General features: G+C 58.0%; 4 protein-coding genes across 6 annotated transcripts; 2 read left to right on the top strand and 2 right to left on the bottom strand.

The window, feature by feature from the left end:
* The first annotated feature begins 944 nt into the window (after nt 1–944).
* GTF2F1 (general transcription factor IIF subunit 1) lies at nt 945–11,765 on the top strand. Of its 2 annotated transcripts, none has more exons than XM_047096237.1 (12): nt 945–1,273; nt 1,357–1,403; nt 1,969–2,041; nt 6,580–6,773; nt 7,580–7,750; nt 9,509–9,693; nt 10,253–10,406; nt 10,506–10,684; nt 10,791–10,864; nt 10,946–11,084; nt 11,295–11,412; nt 11,518–11,765. In XM_047096237.1, exons 1-12 carry the CDS (start codon nt 1,262–1,264, stop codon nt 11,720–11,722), a joined length of 1,551 nt encoding a protein of 516 aa, XP_046952193.1. In that variant the 5' UTR covers nt 945–1,261; the 3' UTR covers nt 11,723–11,765. The 2 variants fall into 2 exon arrangements, with proteins under 2 accessions (XP_046952193.1, XP_046952192.1); XM_047096236.1 differs by having other exon boundaries at nt 946–1,273; nt 10,503–10,684.
* A 76-nt stretch (nt 11,766–11,841) lies between these two features.
* On the top strand, nt 11,842–15,113 carry PSPN (persephin). Of its 2 annotated transcripts, XM_047096240.1 has the most exons (3): nt 11,842–13,069; nt 13,555–14,462; nt 14,550–15,113. In XM_047096240.1, exons 2-3 carry the CDS (start codon nt 14,330–14,332, stop codon nt 14,855–14,857), a joined length of 441 nt encoding a protein of 146 aa, XP_046952196.1. In that variant the 5' UTR covers nt 11,842–13,069; nt 13,555–14,329; the 3' UTR covers nt 14,858–15,113. The 2 variants fall into 2 exon arrangements, with proteins under 2 accessions (XP_046952196.1, XP_046952195.1); XM_047096239.1 differs by having other exon boundaries at nt 13,555–15,113.
* A 12-nt stretch (nt 15,114–15,125) lies between these two features.
* ALKBH7 (alkB homolog 7) lies at nt 15,126–16,825 on the bottom strand. Its single transcript, XM_047096238.1, has 4 exons — nt 16,603–16,825; nt 15,788–15,961; nt 15,575–15,699; nt 15,126–15,362 (listed from the first exon to the last, which is right to left on the bottom strand). The coding sequence occupies exons 1-4, from the start codon at nt 16,804–16,806 to the stop codon at nt 15,200–15,202; spliced, it is 666 nt and encodes a 221-aa protein (XP_046952194.1). The 5' UTR covers nt 16,807–16,825; the 3' UTR covers nt 15,126–15,199.
* A 2,269-nt stretch (nt 16,826–19,094) lies between these two features.
* On the bottom strand, nt 19,095–24,505 carry CLPP (caseinolytic mitochondrial matrix peptidase proteolytic subunit). The gene is made up of 6 exons (XM_047097261.1): nt 24,306–24,505; nt 24,153–24,224; nt 23,515–23,611; nt 22,342–22,529; nt 21,455–21,560; nt 19,095–19,461 (listed from the first exon to the last, which is right to left on the bottom strand). Exons 1-6 carry the CDS (start codon nt 24,489–24,491, stop codon nt 19,289–19,291), a joined length of 822 nt encoding a protein of 273 aa, XP_046953217.1. The 5' UTR covers nt 24,492–24,505; the 3' UTR covers nt 19,095–19,288.
* Nucleotides 24,506–24,928: the final 423 nt, after the last annotated feature.

Raw genomic sequence — 24,928 nt, 5'->3', positions numbered from 1 at the left:
CACGCCCATGGCTACCAGGCATGTCTGTGGAGTGTGGTAGTTTATAGCGCAATTTTGCTGTCTTGCTTCCTTCCGCCTTTGCTTAGTGAATTCCTAGGCATTCCACGGGGCGGAGCATAAACCTCCCCTCTCCCCGGAGCCCTCAGAGCGGACGCCTCTTTCCCTGTGGCAGCCCTGTCCCCTCCTGCTCGTAGATCCCATTTTCTGAGACCGCCTCCTTCACTACGCTGTAATCTCCAGGAGGCCAGGGAGCTAGTTTGACACGTTCACCGTGGAGTGCCCAGAACCTGGCACAGCAGGTGCTCAAGTGGATCAAAGAAGGGCTGATCCTTGAGCATGTGCAGTTGTGTTACCACCACGGGTGGGTGGGGGTCGTGCGCACACCTGAACTTGGGGTGTGGGGCACCTGTATGTACCTCCCTCATGCCCTTCATAGCCTCCTTACTTCCCCCCAGTGATCCAGCCCCTCCCCGCCCCCCGCGATGTTACCCTTCTCCTGGATCTCAAGGCCCTGCCCTTGTGGGGCAGCTTGGACTTGCACAGACCCATCCCGCCAGCGGCCCGTGGAGTGGTCGCGCCCCACCCCCACCCAGGCTCTGACGCCTCCTGGCTCGGCTCAGCGTCACAAGGGCCCGATCGTTTGGAGAGATGATGAGGTCTCCCAGGGGCAGAAGGAGGAAATGACCCCAAAGAGGCTCAGGTGGAGCCGTGGCAGCTAGCCGCAAAAGAGACCTCGGTCGCTATGGTGACGCGGCCTCCTTGGGCGCACTTCCGGAGCGGAGTGGCGCATGCGCGAGGCGCGCGAGAGCTCGCGAGGAAGGCCAGTTCCTCCCTCCCCTCCCAGGATGCCCCGCGGAGTGTGTCGTCACGGGGAGGCGTGTCCACCGGGCTGATTAAATTAACAGCGCTATATAGAGCCGCGAGCGCGGGTCCGGGCGGTAGACGGCGCTTCCTCCAGCTGCGGGTCGGTCGTGGCTCCTCCCTCTAGAAAGAGTCGAGGGGAAATACGTGACGCGGAGGAGGTTGCCATCGCGACGCACCCCGAGTTTCTCTTCCAGGTTAGGCGCAGGCGCAAACGTGACCGGAGTGGTCGCCGAGTCGGCCGAGCGAGCACGGCTTCCCGGTAGTTGCTCCCAGGATCGGTGGCACCTCGGCCTTGGGGTCCTCGGTCGGGGCCAGAGACCCGGCACCGCGAGAGCGGCTTCCCCGCGACTGAGGGACGCGGACCGGACCGGACCCGAACCACCGAACGTCGTCGCCCATGGCGGCCCTCGTGAGTATGCGGCGGAGTTGGGGGGGGTCCCTGCGGCGGCCTCCGCAGCCCCGCACTCACCGTCCCGCCTTCTCTGCCCGCAGGGCCCCGGCAGCCAGAACGTCACCGAGTATGTCGTTCGCGTTCCCAAGTAAGTCCCTGACCCCTCTTCCCACTTCCTCCGAAAGGGGTTCTGTACCTCCCTGAGCTCGTAGACATGGCTGGCACCGCCTGTGCTTCTCGCTCTGACGAGCAGGGGGACCTGAGGACGGGGCTGGAGTTCAGCCGAGGCCTCTCTGGGGGCATCACTGTGTTTGGAGCAGAACGAATGAATGAGTGCTTCAATAGGCGGCAGGATGCAGCCTTCTGGCCTAGCATTCCCTCTGGAATGCCTCTTCCCCGCTTGTGACTCTGTGGGGTGGATTCTGGTTGGTTCCGTAAAACCCAGTTCCAGGACTTTCCTCCCCCAGGAAGCATTCCCTGTCTGCCCTCCCCCATCCCCAGGGCAGACTTCCTCATTATTCCCACATGTTGGTTCCTCCAGATCTCTGTGCCTCCTTCTGCTTTTCTTCCGCACGGGGTTGGGAGGGCATGGATCTGTTCCCTGACAGACTGGGAACCCCTGGGGTCTTTGGTGGGCCCCCAGCGCTGCTGAGCCCGGGAGGGTTTGCTAAATGAACGAGTAACTGAGCACTGCCCCTTCTTGCCCGTTCCAGAAACACAACTAAAAAATACAACATCATGGCCTTCAATGCAGCGGATAAAGTCAACTTCGCTACCTGGAATCAGGTAAGTCTCCATTGTGAGTGTGACAAGGGGATCCTGCACTGGGTTGTAACAGTTCCCCTTTGTGATAGTAGTAACTGAGGCTTGGTTTCCTCACCTCTCCTGGAGCGGAGATCCAATGATGTGCTGAGGCCCAGGCTGAGCTGCTGGGTGCGTCCCTGTGAGGCAGATTTGGATGCCTAACTGCACCTGCCCAGGCCTTGTGAAAGGAGAACATGTACAAGTTGTGCCCACTGACAGGCATTTTTGGCCTCGGGTTATCTGGGCCAGGGAGGGGGCTGTCTCCTACAGATGGTATTTGGAAGCCACCTCTGTCCACAGGCGCTGCTGTCACAGAACACCCTAGCCTGGGCGGCGTATAAGCGGCACAGGTTTATTTCTCACAATTCTGAAGGCTGGGAAGTCCAAGATCAAGGCGCCAGCAGAGTTTTGGTCCGGTGCGGGCCTTCCTCCTGCTTCATAGATGGCTGTCTTTTCACTGCCCTCACATGGCGGAAAGGGTGAGGGAGCTCTCTGGGCCTCTCTTGTAGGGGCACTAATCTCACTCACAAGGGCTCCACCCTCGTGACCTAATCCCCTCCCCGAGGCCCCACCTCCCCCTACCATCCCACTGAGGGTGAGGTTTCAACATCTGCATTTTGGGGTGGAACACAAAACATTGAAGCCATTAAAGAGTTTTAAATCGGTGGGGAGCCCTGCGTGCCTCAGTGGGTTGAGTGTCCAACTTTAGCTCAAGTCACGATCTCGCTGTTCCCAAGTTTGAGCCCCAAGTTGGGCTCTGCGCCGACAGCTCAGAGCCTGGAGCCTGTTTTGGATTCTGTGTCTCCCTCTCTCTCTCTCTCTCCGCCCTCCCCCACTCATGCTCTGTCTCGCTCTCTCGCTCTCCTTTCTCTCTCTCAGAAATAAATAAACATTTAAAAAATTAAAAATTTTTTTAAACAGGGGAGTTATAAAGTGATCCAGGCACTGTCAGGAGACAGACTGTGGGGTCAAGGGCAGATGAAGGGTGTGCAGGGTGGAGGCGTCAGCTGTGGTCCAGGCGAGTGATGATTGCATGGAGCAAACAGCGTTATGAGACGTGGGTGGATTCTAGTGTGTTTGGAGCGGAGCCCATAGGGTCGGTTAATGATTGGATGTTGAGGGGTGCCAGGGCCAGATGGATGGAGTATTTGGGAGTTCAGTTTGGGACGTCTTATATTAGACATCCCGGAGGAGACGGTAGGTGAGCAGTTGGACGTGTGAGTTGGGAGAGCGGGAGGGCACGTCTGGGCATTTGGAGCAGCGTTTAAAGCCACAGAGACTGGAGCAGCCCAGCAGGGGACTTGGCCCCAAGTCTGAAGTCAGCATGGTCAGGCCTTCCCGCGGTCGGGCAGCTCCAACTGCTCAGCTGGTTGTCGAGCACAGGTCTGCCTTTGGACTATTTTTCTTTTTGCTAAAATCTGTTCTAGGGAGAGAGAGCCAAAGGAGGAGAGGGGGAGAGAGAATCTTTTTCTTTTTTTATGTGTATTTGTTTATTTTATTATTATTATTATTATTTTTAACATTTACTTATTGTTGAGAGATAGAGACAGAGCATGAGCAGGGGAGGGGCAGAGAGGGAGGGAGGCACAGAACCCGAGGCGGGGCTCGAACTCACGGACTGTGAGATCATGACCTGAGCTGAAGTCGGACGCTTAACCAACTGAGCCACCCAGGCACCCCTAATGTTTATTTATTTTGGGAGAGAGCACAAGTAGGGGCAGGAAGAGAGGGAGACAGAGGATCCGAAGTGGGCTCTGTGCTGACAGCAGACAGCCTGATGCAGGGCTCAAACTCAGACTGTAAAATCATGACCTGAGCTGAAATCAAGAGTTGGATGCTTAACTGATTGAGCCACCCAGGTGCCACTCTGGACTATTTTTTTTTTTTTTTTAAGTTTATTTATTTTGAGAGAGAGCGCACATGTGTGCATGCACAAGCTGGTTGGTGGGGGGGTGGGGGGGAGGGCCAGGGGAGTAGGAGAGAGAATCCCAAGTGGGCTGTGTGCTACTGGCATGGAGCCTGACATGGGGCTCGATCCCACAAACTGCAAGACCATGACCTGAGCCAAAATCGAGACTCAGACACAACCAACTGAGCCACCCAGGCGCCCCTCTTTTGTCTATTTTTTTTTTTTTAACGTTTATTTATTTTTGGGACAGAGAGAGACAGAGCATGAACGGGGGAGGGGCAGAGAGAGAGAGGGAGACACAGAATCGGAAACGGGCTCCAGGCTCCGAGCCATCAGCCCAGAGCCCGACGCGGGGCTCGAACTCACGGACCGCGAGATCGTGACCTGAGCTGAAGTCGGACGCTTAACCGACTGCGCCACCCAGGCGCCCCTCTTTTGTCTATTTTTAAACTTCACTTCACCCAGCTGAGCAAATGAGACTATTTGAGAGAGACATGATAACAACGTGCTCCTCTGGAAATTGGGCAGGTGGATACTTGCTCCAGGCGCCCTCTTCCCTTGTAGGGTGTCTGCCTGCCAGCATGGCCAGCTGCCCACATGTTTGTATACAGACTAGCATGTTCCCCCCACCTCTGGCCTCGCCTAAGTTATCCAGAGAGGGTGCAGCGTTTCCAAAGCCCTCATCACTCAGTGGGGAGACATTCTTCATCATTTACCATCCAGGAGAGAGAAGCCGCCTTCGGGTACCCTGCCCCCAAATACTCCTCGCTAAGAGGAGGGACTTGGTAAATACCTTGGGAACCCACCACTCTTGATCCGTCATCAATAGGAGATCCCCTGTCCCGCCATCCATGAGAACTGAGAGGAGTCTGCACCTCAGCCACTCGTCCCCTTGGAGGCTCCATGCCCCTCGTCACCCACCGCCTTGAGATGCAGAGCCTGCGTAGTTATCACCTCTTGAGACACGTGATCTCCCAGCCGCTAGTAACTTGGGGGTTACACATACCCTGTTCCCCGATCGTCATGGGGGGACGTCACTCATCACTCCTTGCTTTTACCACACGGAGGTTACACTCCCTAAAAACCTAGTCACAGGGAAATGCAGCCCCTTGAATTTTCATTGCCTAAATGGCACACTCCCTAAAAAACCAACGGGGGATTACATTCCCTGGAGAAAACTAATTTGCTGGGTTGACACCCCTCTGTCACTAGTCACTCAAGGGAGGGGGCGGGTACAGCCATCTAAGCACTTAAAACCACAGGGGACATCCCCCTCCTCCGGTAGCCGCTGCTCACCCAGGGCAACGTGTGGGCAGAAACCCCCTCCAAATGCATTCTTTCAGCAACTGTCCCTGGAGACCCTCCGCTGGGCTAAAGGTGAACACGCCAGGCAGGGGCCCTGCCCTCTGGGGTGACCGTGTTCGGGGAATCAGGCCTGTTTACCTTCCTTTTGTAGTGAGGCACATCCTGGGCCGGCTCCCCAAAAAGGTGTGGGGTGCACACCAATTCCCTCGCACCCCTGTGAGTGTCCAGATTCCAGCCTCGGGCTGGGTAGCTCGACTGGGTATCATAAGCTAGCCTGGTAACCATTTTCTCTCAAGTTGTGAGGGTTTTGTTCCAGTGTTTTCTGGCTTCTGGTGTTGGCTGTGGAGAGCTTCTGCCATTCTCCCTCTTGTCCTTTGTATCAGGGGTCAGTAGGCTTTTTCTTAAAGGACCAGTAATTATGTTGCACTTGGTTGGCTGGTGTCTGTGCGGCAGCCCCTCAACGCTGCGTGTCCGCACATGCGAGTGGGCGTGGCTGTATGCCAGTAAGATTTTGTTTCTAAAAACGTGGCCCGCCCCTGGGCCAGGGACTTTTCCCCCTTCTTCCTGGGAGCTGTTAGGATCTTTTTGTTCCCAGCTGTCTGAAATCTCTTGTCAGTAGGAAGCAGTGTGGGTCATCTTGCCTTTTTCAGTCACTATGCCTTGGGACCTGTTCCCTACAGTCGCCCCCTTTTTCTTTTCTGGCCGCTCTGTCTTCCATTGTGTGTGGAGGAGGCCCCGTGCATCAAGCCAGTGCCCCGCTGATGTGCATTAGGTTGACTTCCAGTCTTCTGCTGCAACAGACTGGTGTGCTAAACAGCACTGCGCGTGTCATTTCACCTCCGCTGTCTGGAGGAGGGACCTCTAGGGTGAGCGGCACGTGCATATTAAAGATCAAAATTTGGAAAACGGCCTGAATGCCGAGAGCGGGCCAGTTCCTTGTTTTTTGTTTTTGTCCTATCCCCAAAATGATCTCACTGTTTGTTTGTTTGTTTATTGATTTATTTCTTTAAATGTTGATTTAGAAAGAATTTCAAACTTTCCAAAGCTGCCAAGTAGACCTGGTACAATGATGGTTGCCCACATGCCTTCACCCAGATGCACCACCGAAGGCCAGCATTCTACCCCTTTTTTGTTTCTCTAAGCAGGAGGTTGGCTTTGCAAGTCCGCAGCTCAGCCTGGGAGGTGGGGTGAAGAGGGCATTCGGGTGTTCTTGCGGGGTGGGGGGCGGCGGGCACAGTGCGAGCGAAGGCAGGCAGCCCTGACGGAAGGTATGTTGCCTGCCCTCACGCCTGCTCCGTCACTCCAGGCCCGGCTAGAGCGAGACCTGAGCAACAAGAAGATTTACCAGGAGGAGGAGATGCCCGAGTCGGGTGCGGGCAGCGAGTTCAACCGCAAGCTTCGCGAGGAGGCGAGGAGGAAGAAGTACGGCATCGTCCTCAAGGAGTTCCGGCCCGAGGACCAGCCCTGGCTGCTTCGCGTCAACGGCAAGTCGGGCAGAAAGTAAGTGGTGGCAGCGGCGAGTGCCTCCCGCGACCCCCTCGCGTCCTGACTCGGCTGGGCGTCCCTCCCTGAACTCCCGCGTCCCTCGTGGGGTTTTCTTTCTGAAGATGAACCAGGCTGGTGCTGGTGCGGGAGCCCTTAGGGACCAGGGTACGTACAGGAAGCCCGAGAGCCTGTCCTGACCACACGCAGCGAGCAGCTGCCTGGGGACCGGGGGTCGTGAGGGTTGGGAGGTCAGGTGGATGGAGGGGGCTCCAGGAAGAACAGTGTGCACGAAAGCAGGGAATGGTGTGCAGAGCTCCACGGCGTGACAGTGACAGAGGGCGGGTGCACAGCGCAGGATGGGGGATGCCAGGATGCAGCTGGAGCGTGGGTGGGCCGGCGCCCAGGGGAGCCTCGGAGGCCGTGGGCAGGGAAAGGCACTCTGTAAGACTTCCCAGACTTTTAGGGCAGGGAAGGGTGAGGGCAGAGGCCAGGAGGAGGCTGGCGCTGGTTCGGGCATGAGGAGAAACCTGGAGGCAAATCCGGAGGGGTGTGACTGCGGCGCCCCTGCTTCACAGCTCACCTAACACGGTCCTTCCAGAAAGGACCGGGATATGTACCACGAGGGGAGCCCCGAGCTCGCTCTGTGAGGTGGGGAGTGCTGCCCGGCTTTCCAGGTGCCGAAATCGAGGCTCACACAGTTGAAGGGCCGGCCCAAGATCTCTCAGGCTTGGAGTTTGCTCAGAGAACCCAGGTGGTTCTGGAGAGAGGGCAGGCCAGGGGGCTGGTCGTGAGGGCCAGGCTGTGACGTTGCCTCCCTGCAGGTTCAAGGGCATCAAGAAGGGAGGTGTGACAGAGAACACGTCCTACTATATCTTCACCCAGTGCCCCGATGGGGCCTTCGAGGCCTTCCCTGTGCACAACTGGTATAACTTCACGCCGCTGGCCCGGCATCGCACGCTCACTGCCGAGGAGGCCGAGGAGGAGTGGGAAAGGTGAGTGTGAGCCACAGCTGGGCCTGGAGGGAGGCAGGGTGCGGGCATTGCTTCCCCAGCTTCCCCAGAAGGGGCTGACACACTTGGAAATGGAGTGTGTCACCATAACTTCTGCCTGGCCGGGGGCTGGTTACTCGGTGGTGACCAGGTCCGACTCCACCAAGCCCTTAGGGAGCTCCCAGTTCAGTGGGGGAGACGGACGTGAAGGCATCAGGGACACACAGGGCCCGAGAGGGCTGGGGAGGTAGTAGCTGCTGAGCTGAGCCCTGGAGCAGGAATTGGCAGAGCGGGGGAGATCCCGGGGCCCACTTGGCGTCCCCCCCAGACCGGAGGGCTATGGCTGGACCAACTACGGGTGAAATCCACACTACATAGTTTGTCATTTAACCGTTTGTAAGTGTCCAGTTCGGTGACAGTAAGCCCATTCGCATTATTGTTCAACCATCACCGCCATCCCTCTCCAGAACGTTCTCGTCTTCCCAAACTGAAACTCTGTCCCCATTAAACAGTAACTCTTTCTCCCTCTTCCCCAGCCCCTGGCTCCCACCATTCTACTTTCTGTCTCTGTGAGTTCGACCCCTCTAGGGATCTCCTGTGAGTCGGATCATGCAGTATTTGTCCGTTTGCCTCTGGCTTATTTCAGTCGCCATAATGTCCTCCAAGTTCATCCACGTTGTGGCACATATCAGTGCTTTGTTCCTTTTTAATTTTTAATTTTTTTAATTTTTATTTATTTATTTTTTGATGTTTATTTTTTAGAGAGAGAGAGAGTGTGTGTGCACACAAACCAGGGAGGGGCAGAGGATCTGAAGCGGGTTCTGTGCTGACAGCACAGAGCCCGACGCGGGGCTCGAACTCGGGAATGGCGAGATCGTGACCTGAGCCAAAGTTGGACGCTTAGCCAACTGAGCCGCCCAGGCACCCCCCATCATTCTTTTCAATTAAAAATACTTTTAATTGTGGGGCGCCTGGGTGGCTTGGTCGGATGAGCATCCGACTTCGGCTCAGGTCATGATCTCACGGTCCGTGAGTTCGAGCCCCGCGTCGGGCTCTGTGCTGACAGCTCAGAGCCTGGAGCCTGTTTCAGGTTCTGTGTCTCCCTCTCTCTCTGCCCCTCCCCTGTTCATGCTCTGTCTCTGTCTCAAAAATAAATAAATAAACGTTAAAAAAAAAATTTTTTTTTAAATGCTTTTAATTGTAAAAAACATAAAATTTGCCATCTTAATCATACTTAAATGTACTGTTCAGTAGTGTTAATTACACTCACATTCTTGTGCAGGAGCTTTACTCCTTTTCACAGCACTGATGAACTTTGCTTATGCTGTTAGATGTAATCCTAAGCTCTCCTTAGATGCAGTCATATTTTTTAAAACTTTTATCATCAAAGTAAATGAAAAGTTATTTCTTCTCATAAACACAAAGGCATCCATAAACTACCATAAAAACAGATGGACATGAATATGTTGTGTCCAGATTCTGTTGTCTGAGAAAGGACCTGAGCTGGAGAGAGATGCTCTCTCCCAACACCACATGAAACCTTACCTTTGAGGGACATGGGACAGACAAGGGATCAAAGCAGGGCCAGCTCTCCCATGTGACTTCAGGGTGTTCCATGCCATAGGTGTGAGTCCCCTCATGTCACCAAAGTCGTGTCTGTCATTCCCCTATGGGGAGTGCCTGGTGGAGACGCAGGGAGGAGGCCCAGTTTTGGAGCCAGGCCCCTTGTCAGCCCCCACTGTACCCTTCCCCTGCCCACAGGAGAAACAAAGTCCTGAACCACTTCAGCATCATGCAGCAACGGCGGCTCAAGGATCAGGACCAGGATGAGGAAGACGAGGAGAAGGAGAAACGCAGCCGCAAGAAGGCCAGTGAGCTGCGCATCCACGACCTGGAGGATGACCTGGAGATGTCGTCTGACGACAGCGAGGCCAGCGGCGAGGAGGGTGAGGCTGGTGGAGCCCCCCTGGGTGGCCGTGTGGACCAGCCTGGGTCGTACTCCCTCAAGGTGTCTGAGTGACGACTCAGGAAGGTTGATGCCACTGAGGGAAAGCTGAGTCACTCACAGTCCCCTGGGAATGAGGACAGGGCACAGTCTGCTGCACCGGCCGTTGGGGAAGCACGGGGAGTTGGTAGGAGGCAGAGAAGAGCGACGGGAAGGTCTCAGCTGCAGTCTCTATTGGGGTGTCCATGGATGGGCAGCGCAGGGCAGGGTGAGCAGCTTTGGATCGGCCCGTTTGAATGATGCTGGTGGGCCTTGGGCTACAGGGGTGGGTTCTAGTTGTCCGATACACGGTTCTGGGGGATGCAGGGACGGAGATGGTGGCCCTGAGTGTGAGTCAGAGAAAGCGAGTTGGGGGTATAGACTTGGACCGGTCAGTTTACGTGTAAGAGGCCAGTCCTGGGCGTCTCTCCATGCTCAGTGAGGCCCCCAAGATGTCCAGACATCCTCAGGTTTCCCAAACGGGACGAGTGCCCGGCCTGAGTCCCGCTCTGCTTCCCTAGGTGGCAGAGCTCCCAAGGCCAAGAAGAAGGCACCGCCGGCCAAGGGAGGCAGGAAGAAGAAGAAGAAGAAGGGGTCCGACGACGAGGCCTTCGAAGACAGTGATGACGGGGACTTTGAGGGCCAGGAAGTGGACTACATGTCCGACGGCTCAAGGTGAGGCAGGCGGGAGGCGGGTGTGAGGTGGGCGTGAGGCCTGCGCCAGCCCTGCCCACGCGCTCCCTCACGGTCGGCTGGTTCTCCGCCTTCCAGCAGCTCCCAGGATGAGCTGGAGGGCAAGCCCAAGGTCACCCAGCAGGAGGAGGGCCCCAAGGGCGTAGATGAGCAGAGTGAGAGCAGCGAGGAGAGTGAGGAGGAGAAGCCGCCCGAGGAGGACAAGGAGGAGGAGGAGGAGAAGAAGGCGCCCACGCCTCAGGAGAAGAAGCGCAGGAAAGGTGGGTCCCCTCCCCGCTTCCCCGGGAGGCCGCTCCCAGAGCCCCTCATCTGGGGTGGAGCCGGGGCGGGGCGCCCTGGCGCTGACACTCCTCCCGCCCCACGCAGACAGCAGCGACGAGTCGGACAGCTCAGAGGAGAGCGACATCGACAGCGAGGCGTCCTCGGCCCTCTTCATGGCGGTGAGGCCCGGGCAGGGGCGGGTGGGCAGGCGGGAGGGGGGCGTCTGTCTCCAGACTCACATCCCAACCCCATTTCCGCAGAAGAAGAAGACGCCCCCCAAGAGGGAGCGGAGGCCGTCGGGAGGCAGCTCTCGGGGCAACAGCCGGCCGGGCACGCCCAGCGCGGAGAGCGGCAGCACCTCTTCCACCCTGCGGGCCGCTGCCACCAAGCTGGAGCAGGGTGAGCAGGGCCGTCGCCCCACCCCTCGCCGCGACCTCTTGACCTTTGCCCTCAGTCTCCCCTCCTGTCTCAGGAACAGAGGCCAGAGTTGGGGCAGAGGCCTGTCCACCCCGGGGCCCCCTGGACACGGGGTCTCAGCCCCGCTCCTCCTGGGCCCCTGGGGGTCCAGCCCCCCAGGCCCGGGGCTCAACCCCTCCCCTGCTCCCCCAGGCAAGCGAACGAATGAGACGCCGGTGGCCAAGCGGTTGCGGCTGGACGCCGGGCCCCAGAGCCTGTCCGGGAAGTCGACCCCTCAGCCCCAGTCCGGGAAGTCGACCCCCAGCAGCGGGTAGGTTGGCGAGGGTGGTGGGGGGTGGGGCAGGGGAGCAGGGCAGGGGCGCGGGGAGGCCTCCCGCTGACGCCCACCCGCCCCGCCCTCCGCTCGGCTCCTCAGCGATGTGCAGGTGACAGAGGACGCGGTGCGCCGCTATCTGACTCGGAAGCCCATGACCACCAAGGACCTGCTGAAGAAGTTCCAGACCAAGAAGACGGGGCTGAGCAGCGAGCAGACGGTGAACGTGCTCGCCCAGATCCTCAAGCGGCTCAACCCCGAGCGCAAGATGATCAGCGACAAGATGCACTTCTCCCTCAAGGAGTGATGGCCGGCGCCCACCCACCTGCCCAATAAACGGCTGCCTCCCAGCTTCTCTGGTGCTCGCGTTGTCTGTCACCTGCTGCCTGAATCCCGGCGCCCCGTGTTGCCAATTCCAGAACAACGCTGGCCGTTTTCTTAGCTCCTGTCTCTCCCTCTGTCCCTCGGGCCCTTCCTTCCGGAACTTTCCCTGCCCCTTAGAGCTTGCTCCTCTTAGCCCTCGGCCAGCTGTGCTCGCTGAGCATCCACCGTCGCAGGCTGGCGGTCTCTCCAGCTCCGGCGTCTGGTTCTGTCTTCGGCTGTAGTTTATCCCCCGTGAACCCAGGAAGTGCTTGGCTTCCCTGACTCAGTTTTCCAAATCTCAAATGATCTTTGCTTCCTTTTCACATCAGCTGGTCTGTTTTAAGTGTTCTGCCCCCAGTGGCTTTGATCCTTTCCTCCACGTTTTTGTTGTGAGCATCCTATCTCTGCCAGAGATCTGATACCCGAAGCTGACGGCCATCCCGTGTTCTCTTCTGACTTCTCTTCACGACTGACTCTTGTGTTTCCTAACTTTGGGTGGGGACTCACGGCCGGCTGAGGGGCTCTGCGTGGGCCTCCTGGGCAGCTGGCTTTGCAGGCAAACCCTACAGGTGCTTTTAGCCTCTGTTCCCCACCAGGTGTCCCAGGAGCCCTGCACTGAGCCCACGTGAAGTGGTTCTCGGCTGGCGGGCTCTGTTCCAACGTGGCCACAAAATCCCACACTCTTCTGTTGCTCATGTTGGCACCTGGGCCCTATTTTTCAGCTTTCCAGTGATGTTTCCAGGGCTTCCCTTATATTCCGACGAGTTAGCTCCGCATTTATTTTATCCAGCATTGCTAGGGTTGTGCCGTGGGAGGGCTTTTTGAGTTCGTGGCCAGTTTCATCGCTAGAAATGGAATTTGGCCGCTGGCTAGAACCCGTCCCGAGTGATTGGCTGGGGGCAGGGTGTGGGGCTTCCGTGAGCAGGGATGCCGGAGATGGCAGGCTAATTCCCAGGAATGTCTCGGGTCTGTCTAACGCCCCTCCCCATCCTTCCGCCAGGCCTTCTGGGGCAGAAAGAAAGCAGCGTTGACCCCTGGCCCTCCACGCTCTTACCCCTGCCCTCCCTGCCACAGGACTGCGGCCTAAGGCCTCTCCCCACCAGGCCAGCCCACACGCCCTAGTGGTTAGGAGCCAGGGCCTGGTGTTCAGCAGGGTCTGGCTCCAAATCCTGGCCGTGTCGGATTCTGGGCGACTTTGGAGCAGTGACTCTTTTTTGTCCGAAGGTGGTCTCAACGACACTGCGGTAGCCAGTACCCACCACTGCCGAGCGAGGGAAGCAGTGCAAAGCAGGTGGGAGTTTGGGTCGGTCCAGCCCTCGCTAGTACGAAGAGCCAGCGGCCGCTCCTGAGTTTGTGTCTGTGCCCGCCTGACACAGGCTTCCTGGGGCTCGGGGATGTGACTTGCGGTTTCAGCAGCAAATGCTCAACAGCCTCTGGCTTACACCCCTCCCCACAGCCTGGGCACCCCTGCATCGCACGCCACCCCCCCCCCTCCCCCGCAGCCACGTGTGCCCACAGTTCCTGGGTTTTGCCGGTCTGGGCTGCAGGGTCTTATCCGAGTTTTTACCTGGTCTTACCTGTGTGTGATCCAGCACCTCTTTAAACCTCCCTAAGTTATTTGGTGCTTCTTCGCCTGGAAAACTCTCGCGAGCTTCTGTCAGGCGGCGGATCACACGCTTAAATGCGCCATCTCTCTGTCCTCAGAACCTCATGTGGGAAAGCCTGATTAGCTCCCTCTCATAGGTAAGGGATGGTCTCATTTCCTTGATATTACAGGGGCCAGGCATGGAAGCCACTGGAAACTGCTGCTGTGCCTCTCAGACCCAGCGGGCTTAAGCTCCCCTCCTGCCCTGATGCCAGGACAGGGCTGAGGTTCCAGGTCCCAGGGGCCTCAGGTGGGCCTTCTAGAGACAGGAGTTCCTGCAGGGTGAGCTTCCGACCCTTGAGTCCCAGTTCTTGGCTGTCTCCAGGCCTCTCCCTTTTCCTGTTTTGGTGCTGGCTAAGCCAGGCCCGGAGACAGGGGCATGATGTCTTAATCCTCCAGGTGGCAGCCATGATGGATTCTCCACTGGCTTGGCCACCTGCTGACCCCTCTCTTCCCACACACCTATCTGCCCCACCCGGCGCCCGACGTGGGGACCCCTGAGCCCTGGCGCCCTGCCTGAGTGCGGAGGGGCCACCCCGGCGGGCCCACGATGCCCCCCAACTCTTTCCAGAAAGCAGGTGGGGTGGGGGACCGGGCTGCCCGCCCTGGGCTCGGCTCTGGCTGCCACAACAGTTGTAAATCAGGGGAAGAGGGGGTGTCGGAAACGGGTCTGCGGAATGTCTGGATGGGGCAGGGAGGGGGTGAGTGCTTAACTCTTAGAAGCACAGGGTGTGGGGCCAAGGGACTGGCTTGCCTGGCCCTGAGGATGCGGAAGAGCAGCCGGTACGGGACGCGGGGTCTTCCTGCTACTACAGCAGCGGCAACGAAGAGGTTATTTCCCCAGCCCAGGCTGGGGAATAAATTGAGGGTGCGAGGCGTCCCCACCCTCGGGATCTGCCCGTCACGATGGCCACAGGAAGAGTCCTACTCTGCTCTCTGCTGCTCCTGTCGCTGCAGCCGGGCCTCGGCAGGGGCCCTGGTGCTCGGGGGGCTCCGGTGGTGGAGAAAGAGCCACGAGGGACCCTGAGGCCGCAGCTGGGTAAGAACCCCCCCGGACCCCGCACGACTCCCCCACTCCTTCCTGCTCAGACCCTGCTCGCTGTCAGCTGCCCCTTGTCCCCTGCAGGTGCCCGCCTGCGCAGAGCCCTGGCCAGCCCGTGTCAGCTGTGGAGCCTGCCCCTACCTGTGGCCGAGCTGGGTCTGGGCTACGCTTCCGAGGAGACGGTCATCTTCCGCTACTGTGCAGGCAGCTGCCCCCGCGGTGCCCGCACCCAGCACGGCCTGACGCTGGCCCGGCTGCGGGGCCAGGGCAGAGCCCACGGCGGGCCCTGCTGCCAGCCCACCCGCTATACCGACGTGGCCTTTCTCGATGACCGCCACCGCTGGCAGCGGCTGCCCCAGCTCTCGGCGGCTGCCTGCAGCTGCGGCGGCTAAGGACGCCAGGCCTGGGGCCCTGCAGCCGCTTGAGGAGCCCTGCTGACCTATTTATCGGAGACTTGGATGCCGATGAGATCAGAGGGGCGGTGGGCTGGGGGCCGCCTGCAAGGAGCATAATAAAGGAAACTGCTGCTGCATGACTGTGTTCAGCCAGGGTGTGCCCTGACCCTGCCACCGAGCTCCCTGTGCGTGGACAGGGCGGGTCCTGGGCTTCCCCTGCACCTCTCGGCGCCTGCAAGCAGCCAGCTCAAGGAAGGCCAGTCTGTCCATTTTCCAACTTTATTCACAAACGTGGTGTGTGTCTGGTGGGGGGGAGAACCTGAGGGAAGGGCCTGGCGTTCAGCAGGCTGGGGGGGGCTGCCCAGGCTCACCTGGTCCCATCCCCTCAGGGAGGGAGCGGCAGATCACAGAGATGCGTCGGCCCCGGGGAACCCGACGCCCCCCAAAAAAGGACTCTTCATCCCGAAGAATCTCATGGGAGAAGTCATAACGGGCCGAGCCCCTGCAAGAGAAAACAGGCTCGGGCTGGGTGGGGTGAGGGCAGCCCCTGCGCGGGGCAGGCTGCCTGGTGGGTGGGGCGCGCGGGAGGGGGGTGGGGGGAGGAGATGATCGCGTCTGCCCGGAGGGCTGAATAAGAGAAGGTGCGCAACGTGTGAGGTGGGTGAGCATCTGATGAGTTACGGGTGGGGTGGGGGCTCCTCGGCTGAGCAGTACCTAAGGATGTAGAGGGAGCCTGGCTCCAGCAAGAGTTCCAGCCACTCCCCCGGCTCCTGGGTGTGCACCAGCCGCATGACGCTGGGAGATAGTAGGGATAGGCCAGCGATGGTGGCTCCACAGAACTGGAAGAGAGGGCATGGTGGCCAGTCAGTCTGTGGCCTGGCCGGCCCACCCCCAGCTGGGGGCTCCAAGGCTCTGGCCGCCGCCCACCTTGATGCTGTCCACATGTGGCTTGATGTAGCCCCGAGGTTCCAGGTCCAGCACATGCACCGAGGACAGCAGGGTCTGGCCAGGGCTAAAGGCGGCCGCTTGCACACGCTGCAGGATGGCCCGGCTTGCCTCTGACCAACGTGACTTTTCTGTCTCTCGGAAGCCGTGGATGGCCTGCACGGAGAATTTGGGTCAGGCCAGGAAGCTCTCAGAGGGAACAGGGAAACTGAGGCACGGTGGTGGGGGGCAGAGTGCAGAGCAAAGGACTGGTTTTCCCAACATGACCCTTGACCCCGCCTTCAACTCACCACCTTGGTCCTATCTACCCTATAATCCTGGGTCTCAAACCCCAACCCCAACCCTTACCCCATCTAGGTCTAGTCCTACTCCTTTGTATCCGCCCTTGAGCTCCAATTCAGTCCCAGATCCAGTCCCCAACGGTGGCCCCCCCGCAATACTCAATTTTGTCTCCGCCCACAACTTGATCCCACTCCAGTCCTCTGTCTCCGCACCCAACTGGTGACCCTCCCTCATCTCGCTCCACACCTGTTTCCGCCCCTAACCTTGGTCCTGTCCCCCAAACACCCCACAGTTCCAAGTCTGCCCTCCAGTTACGGCCCTGCCCTCATCTCCAAAGTGCTTTTCCGGCCAGCAAAACACCTCGGCATCAAACTCCGCCCCATGCCGCCAGCCCCGTTCCCAGCCGTAGCCCCCGGCGACCCAGCGCTCCACCCCAGTCTTCACCTCTAACGTCACTGGCCCGCCTCCGCCGTAGCCCCGCCCCGAGGCCCGCCCCCCAGGGCCGCCGGCCTCACCGCGTCCCAGTGATCGTATTCGTAGCGGCGGCGGCGCAGCTCGGGCTCCAGCTCGCGGCTCAGCGTCTCCTCCTCGGCCGTGCTCAAGAAGCCGGGCCGCACCAGGGCCGCGTCCCGAAGGCGGCTTAGTACGGCTGGGCCCGAGCCCCGCACCCAGCTGGACCGGGGAAGGGTCCCCAGCGCCAGGCGGCCACTCGCGGCCATAGCCCCCAGAGCCGGGCCTTGGAAGCTGTCGGAGTCAGGGCAACGCCCCCGCTCCGGAGCCATTGGCTGTGGCTTCACCGAGCCCCTTCAGTGATTGGCCTTCCTCGGAGTCCCGCCTTGCTCTCCGCCCCGTCAAGAGTACTGGTTGCTGCTCAGCTCGCGTCTCAAGCTATTGGCTCCCCATAGCACCCGCCTCCTTTCGCGCGCTATTGGGCGTCGTCCACGGTGGCGGCCGGGGGTCGGGGCTCGGCGGCGAGTTATGGCCTCGAACTCGAGGTCAGGAATTGCAGGAGGATTTAGGCCAACGCCCAGGTTGTGGAGTTGGCCAGGACTAGAGATTAAGGGGACAGCACAGTCAGGTTGAGATGAAGGGGTCAAAGGCACAGAGGTCAGGGCCAGAGGTCAAAGGCACAGGGGGTGGGGCCAACTTAGAGGTTGGGGTCAAAGGTTAAAGGTTAAAACCAAGCATCACCCTTTTCCCCTCGGGACTGGGTTATTCCCACTCCTGTACAAACAGACTGGCTCCCACCCGCCTGGGTGTCTCCCTATTTGTTGATCATCTGACTCTCGATGTCAGCTCAGGTCATGATCCTAGAGTGGTGGGATGGTGTCTCTTTATACCTCAAGTCACGGGAAATATCAAGGACAGATGTCACAACCCGTCCTAATCCAATCATCAAAATTCAGAGGAAAGTCCACAGGACAAAGGACCTTGTTTCTCCAACAAGGGAATTTCAAAGGAAGACAAGAAAAAGAGGGAGAGATTGAGACAGAGATTAAGGGCAAAACCCACAGTTAAAGAGACTTTGAGATATCTCCACCAGTTGCAAGGTATGCGCCTTATTCGGAAGTTGATTTGAACAAATTAATAAAAATAGAGACAACTGGGGAAATTTGGACACTGGTTGACTATTTGACCGTAGTAAGTTACTGTTATTTTTTTAGGTTTCAAATGGCATTGTGGTTGTCTTTTAAAAGATTTATCCTTTTAGAAATACCTGTGGAAATACTGACTCCCTGACCCCTCCAGTGACAGCCCCATGTTCTCTGCTCTCCTTATACAACAAAGTTCCTTGAAGAACTCGTCCAGCTCCCCTGTCTTCCTGCCCCTGCTGTCTGGATGCACTCCAGTCTGGCTTTGGCCCCCACAGCACGGGAAATGCTCCTACTTGAGGCACAGTGACTTCCACTGTGCCAAATCCAGCAGCCAGTTCTTAGCCTGACTGCTTATTTATAGAGATACGTTCTTATTTCATTTTACATTTTTATCCCCAGCTCTGACCGCAGATTCATCATCTCCTGGGATGTCTAAGGCACATCAACACCAGTAACGGCCAAACTCAACTTCTGATTCCCGGTCCCCCAACCAGTTCATGGGTTCAAGCCAGGCGTCCGACTCTGCACTGACAGCTCGGAGCTTGGAGCCCAGAACCTGCTTCAGATTCTGTGTCTCACTGTCTCTCTGCCCCTCCCTCGCCCCTCCCCTGTTCGCGCTCTGCCTCTCTCTCAAAAATAAACACACGCTAGGGGCGCCTGAGTGGCCCAAAAAAACTCAAAGCCCTGGCTGGAATCTGACCCCCTCTGACCACCTAGCTGGGGCTGCCAGCCTTCTTCTGATTATTCTGATTAGTCCACTTCTCCTAATGGGTCTCCAGGCTTCCATGCCGGCTGCACTTTGCCCACCACTCCGTGGGAGTCCTAGTAGTCCTGCTTTTTGTTCTTCTCAGAACCCTCCCGGGCTCATCTCCCTCCTTGCTCACATCTACCAGGCATGAAGATCTGTCCTCCTTCCTTTCTGCTCTCAAATCTCCACTGTCCCCCTGCCACTCCACTTCGGCCACCTGAGCCTCCTTCTGGCCCCTCCCACAATGGTAGCCACAGTCCTGCCACAGGGCCTTTGCACTTGCTATGCCCGCTGCCTAGACTGCTGTGTTCCTCCCTCGCCTCAGATGTCTTTGTTCAAGCCTCACCTCAGCAAGGCCTTCACTGGCCACCCCATCTAAAACTGTCACGCACTCACACTGCATGTCTCTTTCCCTGCTTTTTAAAAAAACTGTCTACTCCCACAAGAATAAGTTCTTTGAGGACAGGGATTGTTGTTTTCTTCACAATACGCCGTGGTCTCTAGAACGGTGCCTGAAATGTCGAGTTTGCTCAGTAGAGTTTGCTGAAGTTAGGGAACTGAAGGTCAGAGTCTCAGGGTCAGGGCGAAAGCAGAAGAGGCCTCGTGAAGGGCACACGGGTGCGTGCCACGGTGGAGCGGGGAGGGAAGGCGACACAGATGGGGATCAAAGACTACAAAGATTTAATTGAAAATCACAGTGTCTCATTCGAGATATCTGCCCTTAGCGGCACCCCCAAATCCGAGTTCCTCCTGGGGCCCTTCCAGCTCAGCAGCGAGGGGTGGGCAGGGCTTCAGCTGCAGCGTCTGACCGGCGCCTGGCCCCCCCGCAGCTTTCCTCTGGAGGGTGAGGGCCAGGTCTCAGACGCTTGCTGGGGCAGGTTCTGCTGTGGCCGCGGCCGCCACAGGCTCCTTTTGCACCAGCTCGGGCTCATCCTCACCGTCCTGGGGAGGGTGGACCAGAACCTTGTCTAAGATTCCAAACTCCTGGGCCTCCATGGGGCTCATGTAACGGTCCCGCTCCATGGCCGACTCTGCAGGGAAAGCAAGAAGCAGGATGTGTGCGGTTAAGGGCAGACACCTGGGGCCAGGTTTGGGTCCCCGTCCTGCGGCTGCTTTGCTGCGTGGCCTTGGCCTCCCCCTCCCGGTGCCTCGGTTTCCCCATCGGTAAAATACCCGTCTCCATTTTGCCGTTTTTTTTCACTTGTTACTGATGTATAATGTACACCCAGCAAAGGGCACAGATGGTAAGTGGACAGTGTGAATTTCAGCCTGACCTTGCCCACAAGGCCAGCACCCAGATCGAGAAATGGGATGTCACCAGACCCCCCCTGACCACCGCAGCCCTGCTGGAGCCACTGACTCCTCTGGCCCAAGAGGAACCACCAGCCTCACGCTGGGCTCACAGCATAGATAAGTCTGCTTCTTTTTTGTTTGTAAATGCATGGAATCAGAGAGTATCTACTCCCTTTCGCCACTCAGCAACAGGATTTCGAGGTTCAGCCAGGCTGCCGTGTGTCGCTGTGGACGGGTCTCTCTCGCTGCCATATGGCGATTCCACAGCGTAAACAAAGCCCTGACGCACTTGTCCTGCTGGCCACGTGGGTGTTTTCCAGGGCGGGCTTGCATACACAGGACCGCCGAAGCACTCCCTTCTCCTGGTTACATGCTGAGCAGGGGGGAACCATGGCATTTTGGGCATTTTTAGCCCGAGCTGGCAGTGCCAGGTGGCTTTCTACCGCATCTGTGTCGTTTTCACTGCCACCCGCAGCGGGTAAGCGTCCTGGTTGCTCCACGGGCATCTGGTGCTGTTTTGTATTTTAGCGGTTCTAGTGGATTGAAATGCTGTCTCGCTGTGGCCTTAATTTGCCTTTCTCTAAAAGCTGGTCATGTCAGTTTTTAAAAAAAAAAATATTGGGGCGCCTGGGTGGCTCAGTCGGTTGAGCGTCCGACTCAGACGCTGTGAGCTCGAGCCCCGCGACGGGCTCTGTGCTGACAGCTAGGAGCCTGGAGCCTGCTTGGGATTCTGTGTCTCCCTCTCTCTCTGCCCCACCCCACTCGCATTCTGTCTCTGTCTCTCTCAAAAATAAATAAACATTAAAAAAAAAGTTAAAAAAAAAATATATATGGGCTGGGGCGCCTGGGTGGCTCAGTCGGTTGAGCATCCGACTTCAGCTCAGGTCGTGATCTCACGGTTCGTGAGTTCGAGCCCTGCATTGGGCTTTGTGTCGGAGCCTGCTTTGGATTCCCTGTCCCCCTCTCTGCCTCTCCCTTGCTTATGGTTGCTCTCTCTCTCAAAAATAATAAACATTAAAAAAATATATATATATATATACACACACACACATAATACATACATATATATATATATATATATATATATATATATATATATATATAACGTGTAAAAATATATACGTATATATACACACATACACACACTGGCTAATTTATTTATCTTATTTATTTATTTCTGAAGGAGGCTCCATGCCCAACGTGGGGCTTGAACTCCCAACCCTGAGATCAAGAGTGGCATGCTCTACCGACTGGGCCACGCAGGCACCCCTAATGATGTTCTTTTTAAATATCATCACTAAAGATGACGGGCATCTTTTCTTGTATTTCTTGGCCATTTGGAATATTCTTTATTGAGGACCCTGTTCAAACCTTTGACCCACTTCAGTGAAGTTTTTGCCAGGGTTCTGCAAGGAGGTCTTTTTAAAGTGCTTCGAACAGGGGTTCTCAGGTGACGGTGATTTTGACCCCTGGGGGACACCGGGTGATGTGTGGAGGCAGTTTTGGTCGTCACCCATGGAAGGTGCTACTGGCATCCAGTGGGCAGTGGCCAGGGACGCTGCTCTATGTCCTCAATGGCCAGGACGGCCCCCACAACAGAAGATGACCCAGCCCTGAGTGTCAGCAGGGCCAGGGTCGAGAGGCCCTGGCCTAGCACAAGGCCTGCCGCATATGTTCGTGTTGGCTAAAGTAAGGAGCTGCTGGCAGTCTGCCTGGGGCGGGGACACTCACCAATCACCTGCAGGCTCTGTTTGGTGTGCTTGGCATAGATACTGTAGAGCTGCTTCTTGAGTTTCATGATCTCCTCCGCCTGGATGGCGATGTCTGTGGCTTGGCCCTGGGGGGCGTCCCAAGGGGGTTAAGAGGGAGAAGGTTAGAATGAGCATCAGCCCCGCACAGGGAGGCTGGAGAGGGTGTTCAGACAGGTGGGACAGGGCTTCTTGAGTCCTTCCACATCCTGCTGCGTCTCCAACCACCATCGGGAAGGCTTCCGGTGTGAATTACACTGTCGTCCGTTCTGCGCGTGGAGCCTCGCCCTTCCCAGGGCAAGGGGATTCCTGGAGACAGCGGCCAGCTGGCCCACGAGTTTCACGTGCAAACCGGCTGATCCAGAGGGCACACCCTCACCACCTCCTCCGTGGGGCTGTCACGTTTGGGGCCACTATCCCGTGCCCCATCACCCCGGGGCCCAGTGCCAGAGAACTAGGCCGGCCCCCACACCTCAGAGTCCCCTGACATTATTCCAACTATATTCCAACTATAGCCAGTCCTGAGCCTGCTTGCCCTGCCTCACAGTTCCTTCCTGCAGAAACCACAGTAAAGTCCTTGTCCGCTGCCCCTCCCCACTCCTGCCCGGCCTCCTGACAGACCCCGGTGCTTCCCGTGTGGCCCTGCATGGCCTGGCATGCCCCCACCCCCTCCTGCCCCCTGGGAACTGTGCATTACAAACTGTCTTTCCAATGGTGGTCCTCTCCTGATCTGCTGGCCTCGCCAAACGTGAATCAAAATAAAACCTACGGTTCAAAACACGGACACTCCCACACGGCGTCCACCCAGTAGCTCCTTCTGTCCAGACACCACCCCCCATCCCGCAGCAGCCTGCAGGGCCTGGCACTCACCCGGGCGCCCCCAGACGGCTGGTGGATCATGATGCGGGAGTTGGGAAGCGAGTGGCGCATGCCCGGGGTGCCAGCGGCCAGAAGCAGGGAGCCCATGCTGGCGGCCTGGCCCACGCACCATGTGCAGATGGGGTTCAGGATGTACTGCATCGTGTCGTAGATGGCCAGGCCCGAGGTCACCATGCCACCTGGTGGGGGTGGGGGAGGGGTGTGGTAATGAGGGGCTGTGCCGGCTCCTGGCCTGCGTGCTTTCTCAGCTGCGCCCCTGGTCTCGGGGAGAGCTTGTGCAGAGGCAGCCCTTTAAAGCAGGCGTGGCACGATCTTGCCGTCCGGGAGTTCGAGCCCCGTGTCAGGCTCTGGGCTGATGGCTCAGAGCCTGGAGCCTGTTTCCGATTCTGTGTCTCCCTCTCTCTCTGCCCCTCCCCCACTCATGCTCCATCTCTCTCTGTCCCAAAAATAAATAAACGTTGAAAAAAAAAAATTTAAAGCAGGCGTGGCAAACGCAAATACTTCCAAGGGTAGAGAGGTGAGGAAACAGGTGATGCGAATTAAGCGACTGGTCCAGTTACCACCTGTGCACATGGGCCCAGGGGGACCAGACCTGTCAAGCTTTCACGAGAAGCTGGAGATCGGGGAGCGTGCCGTGGCCGAGAGGGAAGCTCTGGAGCTGGCCTGCCCTCGCAGTTTCATCTGTGTGACCTTGGCGAGTTACCCAGCCTCTCAGAGCCACAGGGTCTCCTGGCAGATTGGGGATAACTAAACAGTCCCTACCTCGTGAGGCCGCCACGAGGACAAGATGAACTAAATGCCTATAAAGTACTTGGGTGTGGGGCCCAGTAAGCGTCCAATCAAGATGCGCTATTGTCTTTGGGGAGGGAGTGGTGCTGGTGGCGGCAGCTACCGATTTGAAAACGCTGACCACCGGGTCAGGTTAGTAAAGTGTCAGGTGTGGGATCAAAGAGGCAGGTTCAGCTGCCGGCTTGTGAACCCAGACATAAAAGCAAGGAACAGGCAGCTTTTGGAGGTTTGGAGACAGTGTTGGGATTCTGAAGGAGGCTCAGCACCCTTTCTTCCTCCGCAGGGACAGCGTTCCTGATCAGGGGGTCTCTATCCCCTGAGTCACCTCAAGTGTCCCCAGAAGCACCCCTGCCACCCAGGGAAGGCTCCGCTCACCAGGGCTGTTGATGTACATGTGGATGGGCTTCTTGTTGCTCTCGGACTGCAGGAACAGCAGCTGTGCGATGACCAGGCTGGCCACGCTGTCGTCGATCTGCAAGGAAGCAGGCAGGGTGGGGTGGCCCACATCGGGGGTAAGGAGAGGGCTAATGGAAGCAATTATGGGGTGGCTGGGGACGAGTCAGGGGAACCGGGATGGATGTCAGAGCCCAAGAGAGACGGTGGGGGAGAATTCAGGACCAAGGAGGGGAGGTGGTGAAGGGTGGTAGGGACCCACGGGGGTTGGGGCCCAGGAAGCCGGGAGTCATGGGCTTAGGGCAAGGAAGGGAAGGGGTCACATGGGTTGGGGAGAAGGATTAGAGCCAGGAATGAGGGAGGAGGATCACTAGTGAGGGAGGGAGTCAGAGTTCAAGAAGGGCAAAGCAGAGGGTTTGAGGAAGGGGTGAGATGGGGGATTAGGGGCCAGAACAAGGGGCTGGAGGCCCATGGGCCCAGGAAGTGGGGCGTCGGACTGGTACCAGTGCAGAACCCAGGTAGGAAAGTAAAAGGAGGGGTCAGGAGGTCAAGGGGGTTCGAAGAGGAGGGGAGCGTGGGGTCTGGGCAAGCGCAGAGGAGGGTCCCGGCGGGGAACTCACCGGACCCATGACACACACGATGCGCTCCCGCAGCAGCCGTGAGTAGATGTCATAGGCGCGCTCGCCGCGACCCTGGGGGAGAGAGACAGAAAGAACCTCCAGCCCCGTGACCCCCGACGCCCTCCCCAGGCCAAGTTCCCGCGGCTGCTGTACCGTCTGCTCCACCACGATGGGAATGAGCGGGAGAGCCCGGGCCGCCGTCGCGTGCAGGCTCCGCTGCAGGGCCAGGCCGGTCTTGGGCGTCCGATGCGGGGGGAAGCGGGCGGCGAGGCGAGGCCCCAGCGCGGGGCCACCACCTGCCGCCACCCGGGCCCCCCCAACCAATATTCCCGGCCACATCCCGCTGCAGTCCCTCTCGGCTTCCGTCCGATGGCGGAACTACAACTCCCGGCGTGCTTTGCGCCTAGAGCGCATGCTCACCAGGTCGCCCACATCCTGGGAGGTGGGGCGGAGCACGAAGGGGGCGGAGCCGGAGAACGTTTGAAGCGAGCAGGTCTAGTCACCTTACGTGATGAATTTGTCGTTCCTTATTTAATTTTTTTTTTCCATATTCAAGTTATGTTTTTTCCTGTCGTTCTTTTAATTTAAAAATCAGCTCCTGGGGTGCCTGGCTGCTCAATCGGTGGAGCGTCCCACTTGATATCGGGGTCGTGAGTTAAGACCCCACATTGGGCGTAAAGCTTACTTAAAAAAAAAATAATATTATAAATAAAAATCAGCGCCATTGTGCCCACTGAGCCCTGGCCTAGCCGAGTTTCCAGTTCGGTGGAGCTGAC

Source organism: Lynx rufus, unplaced genomic scaffold (assembly GCF_022079265.1).
Source record: "Lynx rufus isolate CCGP_SWC_20201006 ecotype Redwood Valley unplaced genomic scaffold, mLynRuf1.p SCAF_4, whole genome shotgun sequence".
NCBI classification, from domain to species: domain Eukaryota; kingdom Metazoa; phylum Chordata; class Mammalia; order Carnivora; family Felidae; genus Lynx; species Lynx rufus.
The sequence above is the reverse complement of the archived record's forward strand: the minus strand, read 5'-3'. Positions and strand labels throughout refer to the sequence as shown.

Bases quoted from the DNA above. Each gene is read 5' to 3' on its own strand.
- PSPN (XM_047096239.1), top strand. From the start codon at position 14,330: ATGGCCACAGGAAGAGTCCTACTCTGCTCTCTGCTGCTCCTGTCGCTG.
- ALKBH7 (XM_047096238.1), bottom strand. From the start codon at position 16,806: ATGGCCGCGAGTGGCCGCCTGGCGCTGGGGACCCTTCCCCGGTCCAGC. The intron at 15,962-16,602 runs GTGAGGCCGGCG...TTCTCCGTGCAG, and splicing joins AATACGATCACTGGGACGCG to GCCATCCACGGCTTCCGAGA. The intron at 15,363-15,574 runs GTACTGCTCAGC...TTTCTCTTGCAG, and splicing joins GGCTCCCTCTACATCCTTAG to GGGCTCGGCCCGTTATGACT.
- GTF2F1 (XM_047096236.1), top strand. The intron at 7,751-9,508 runs GTGAGTGTGAGC...CCCTGCCCACAG, and splicing joins GCCGAGGAGGAGTGGGAAAG to GAGAAACAAAGTCCTGAACC. The intron at 10,407-10,502 runs GTGAGGCAGGCG...TCCGCCTTCCAG, and splicing joins TACATGTCCGACGGCTCAAG to CAGCTCCCAGGATGAGCTGG.
- CLPP (XM_047097261.1), bottom strand. From the start codon at position 24,491: ATGTGGCCGGGAATATTGGTTGGGGGGGCCCGGGTGGCGGCAGGTGGT. The intron at 22,530-23,514 runs GTGAGCGGAGCC...CACCCCCACCAG, and splicing joins CATGTACATCAACAGCCCTG to GTGGCATGGTGACCTCGGGC. The intron at 19,462-21,454 runs GTGAGTGTCCCC...CTTTCCCTGCAG, and splicing joins ACAGAGCCTGCAGGTGATTG to AGTCGGCCATGGAGCGGGAC.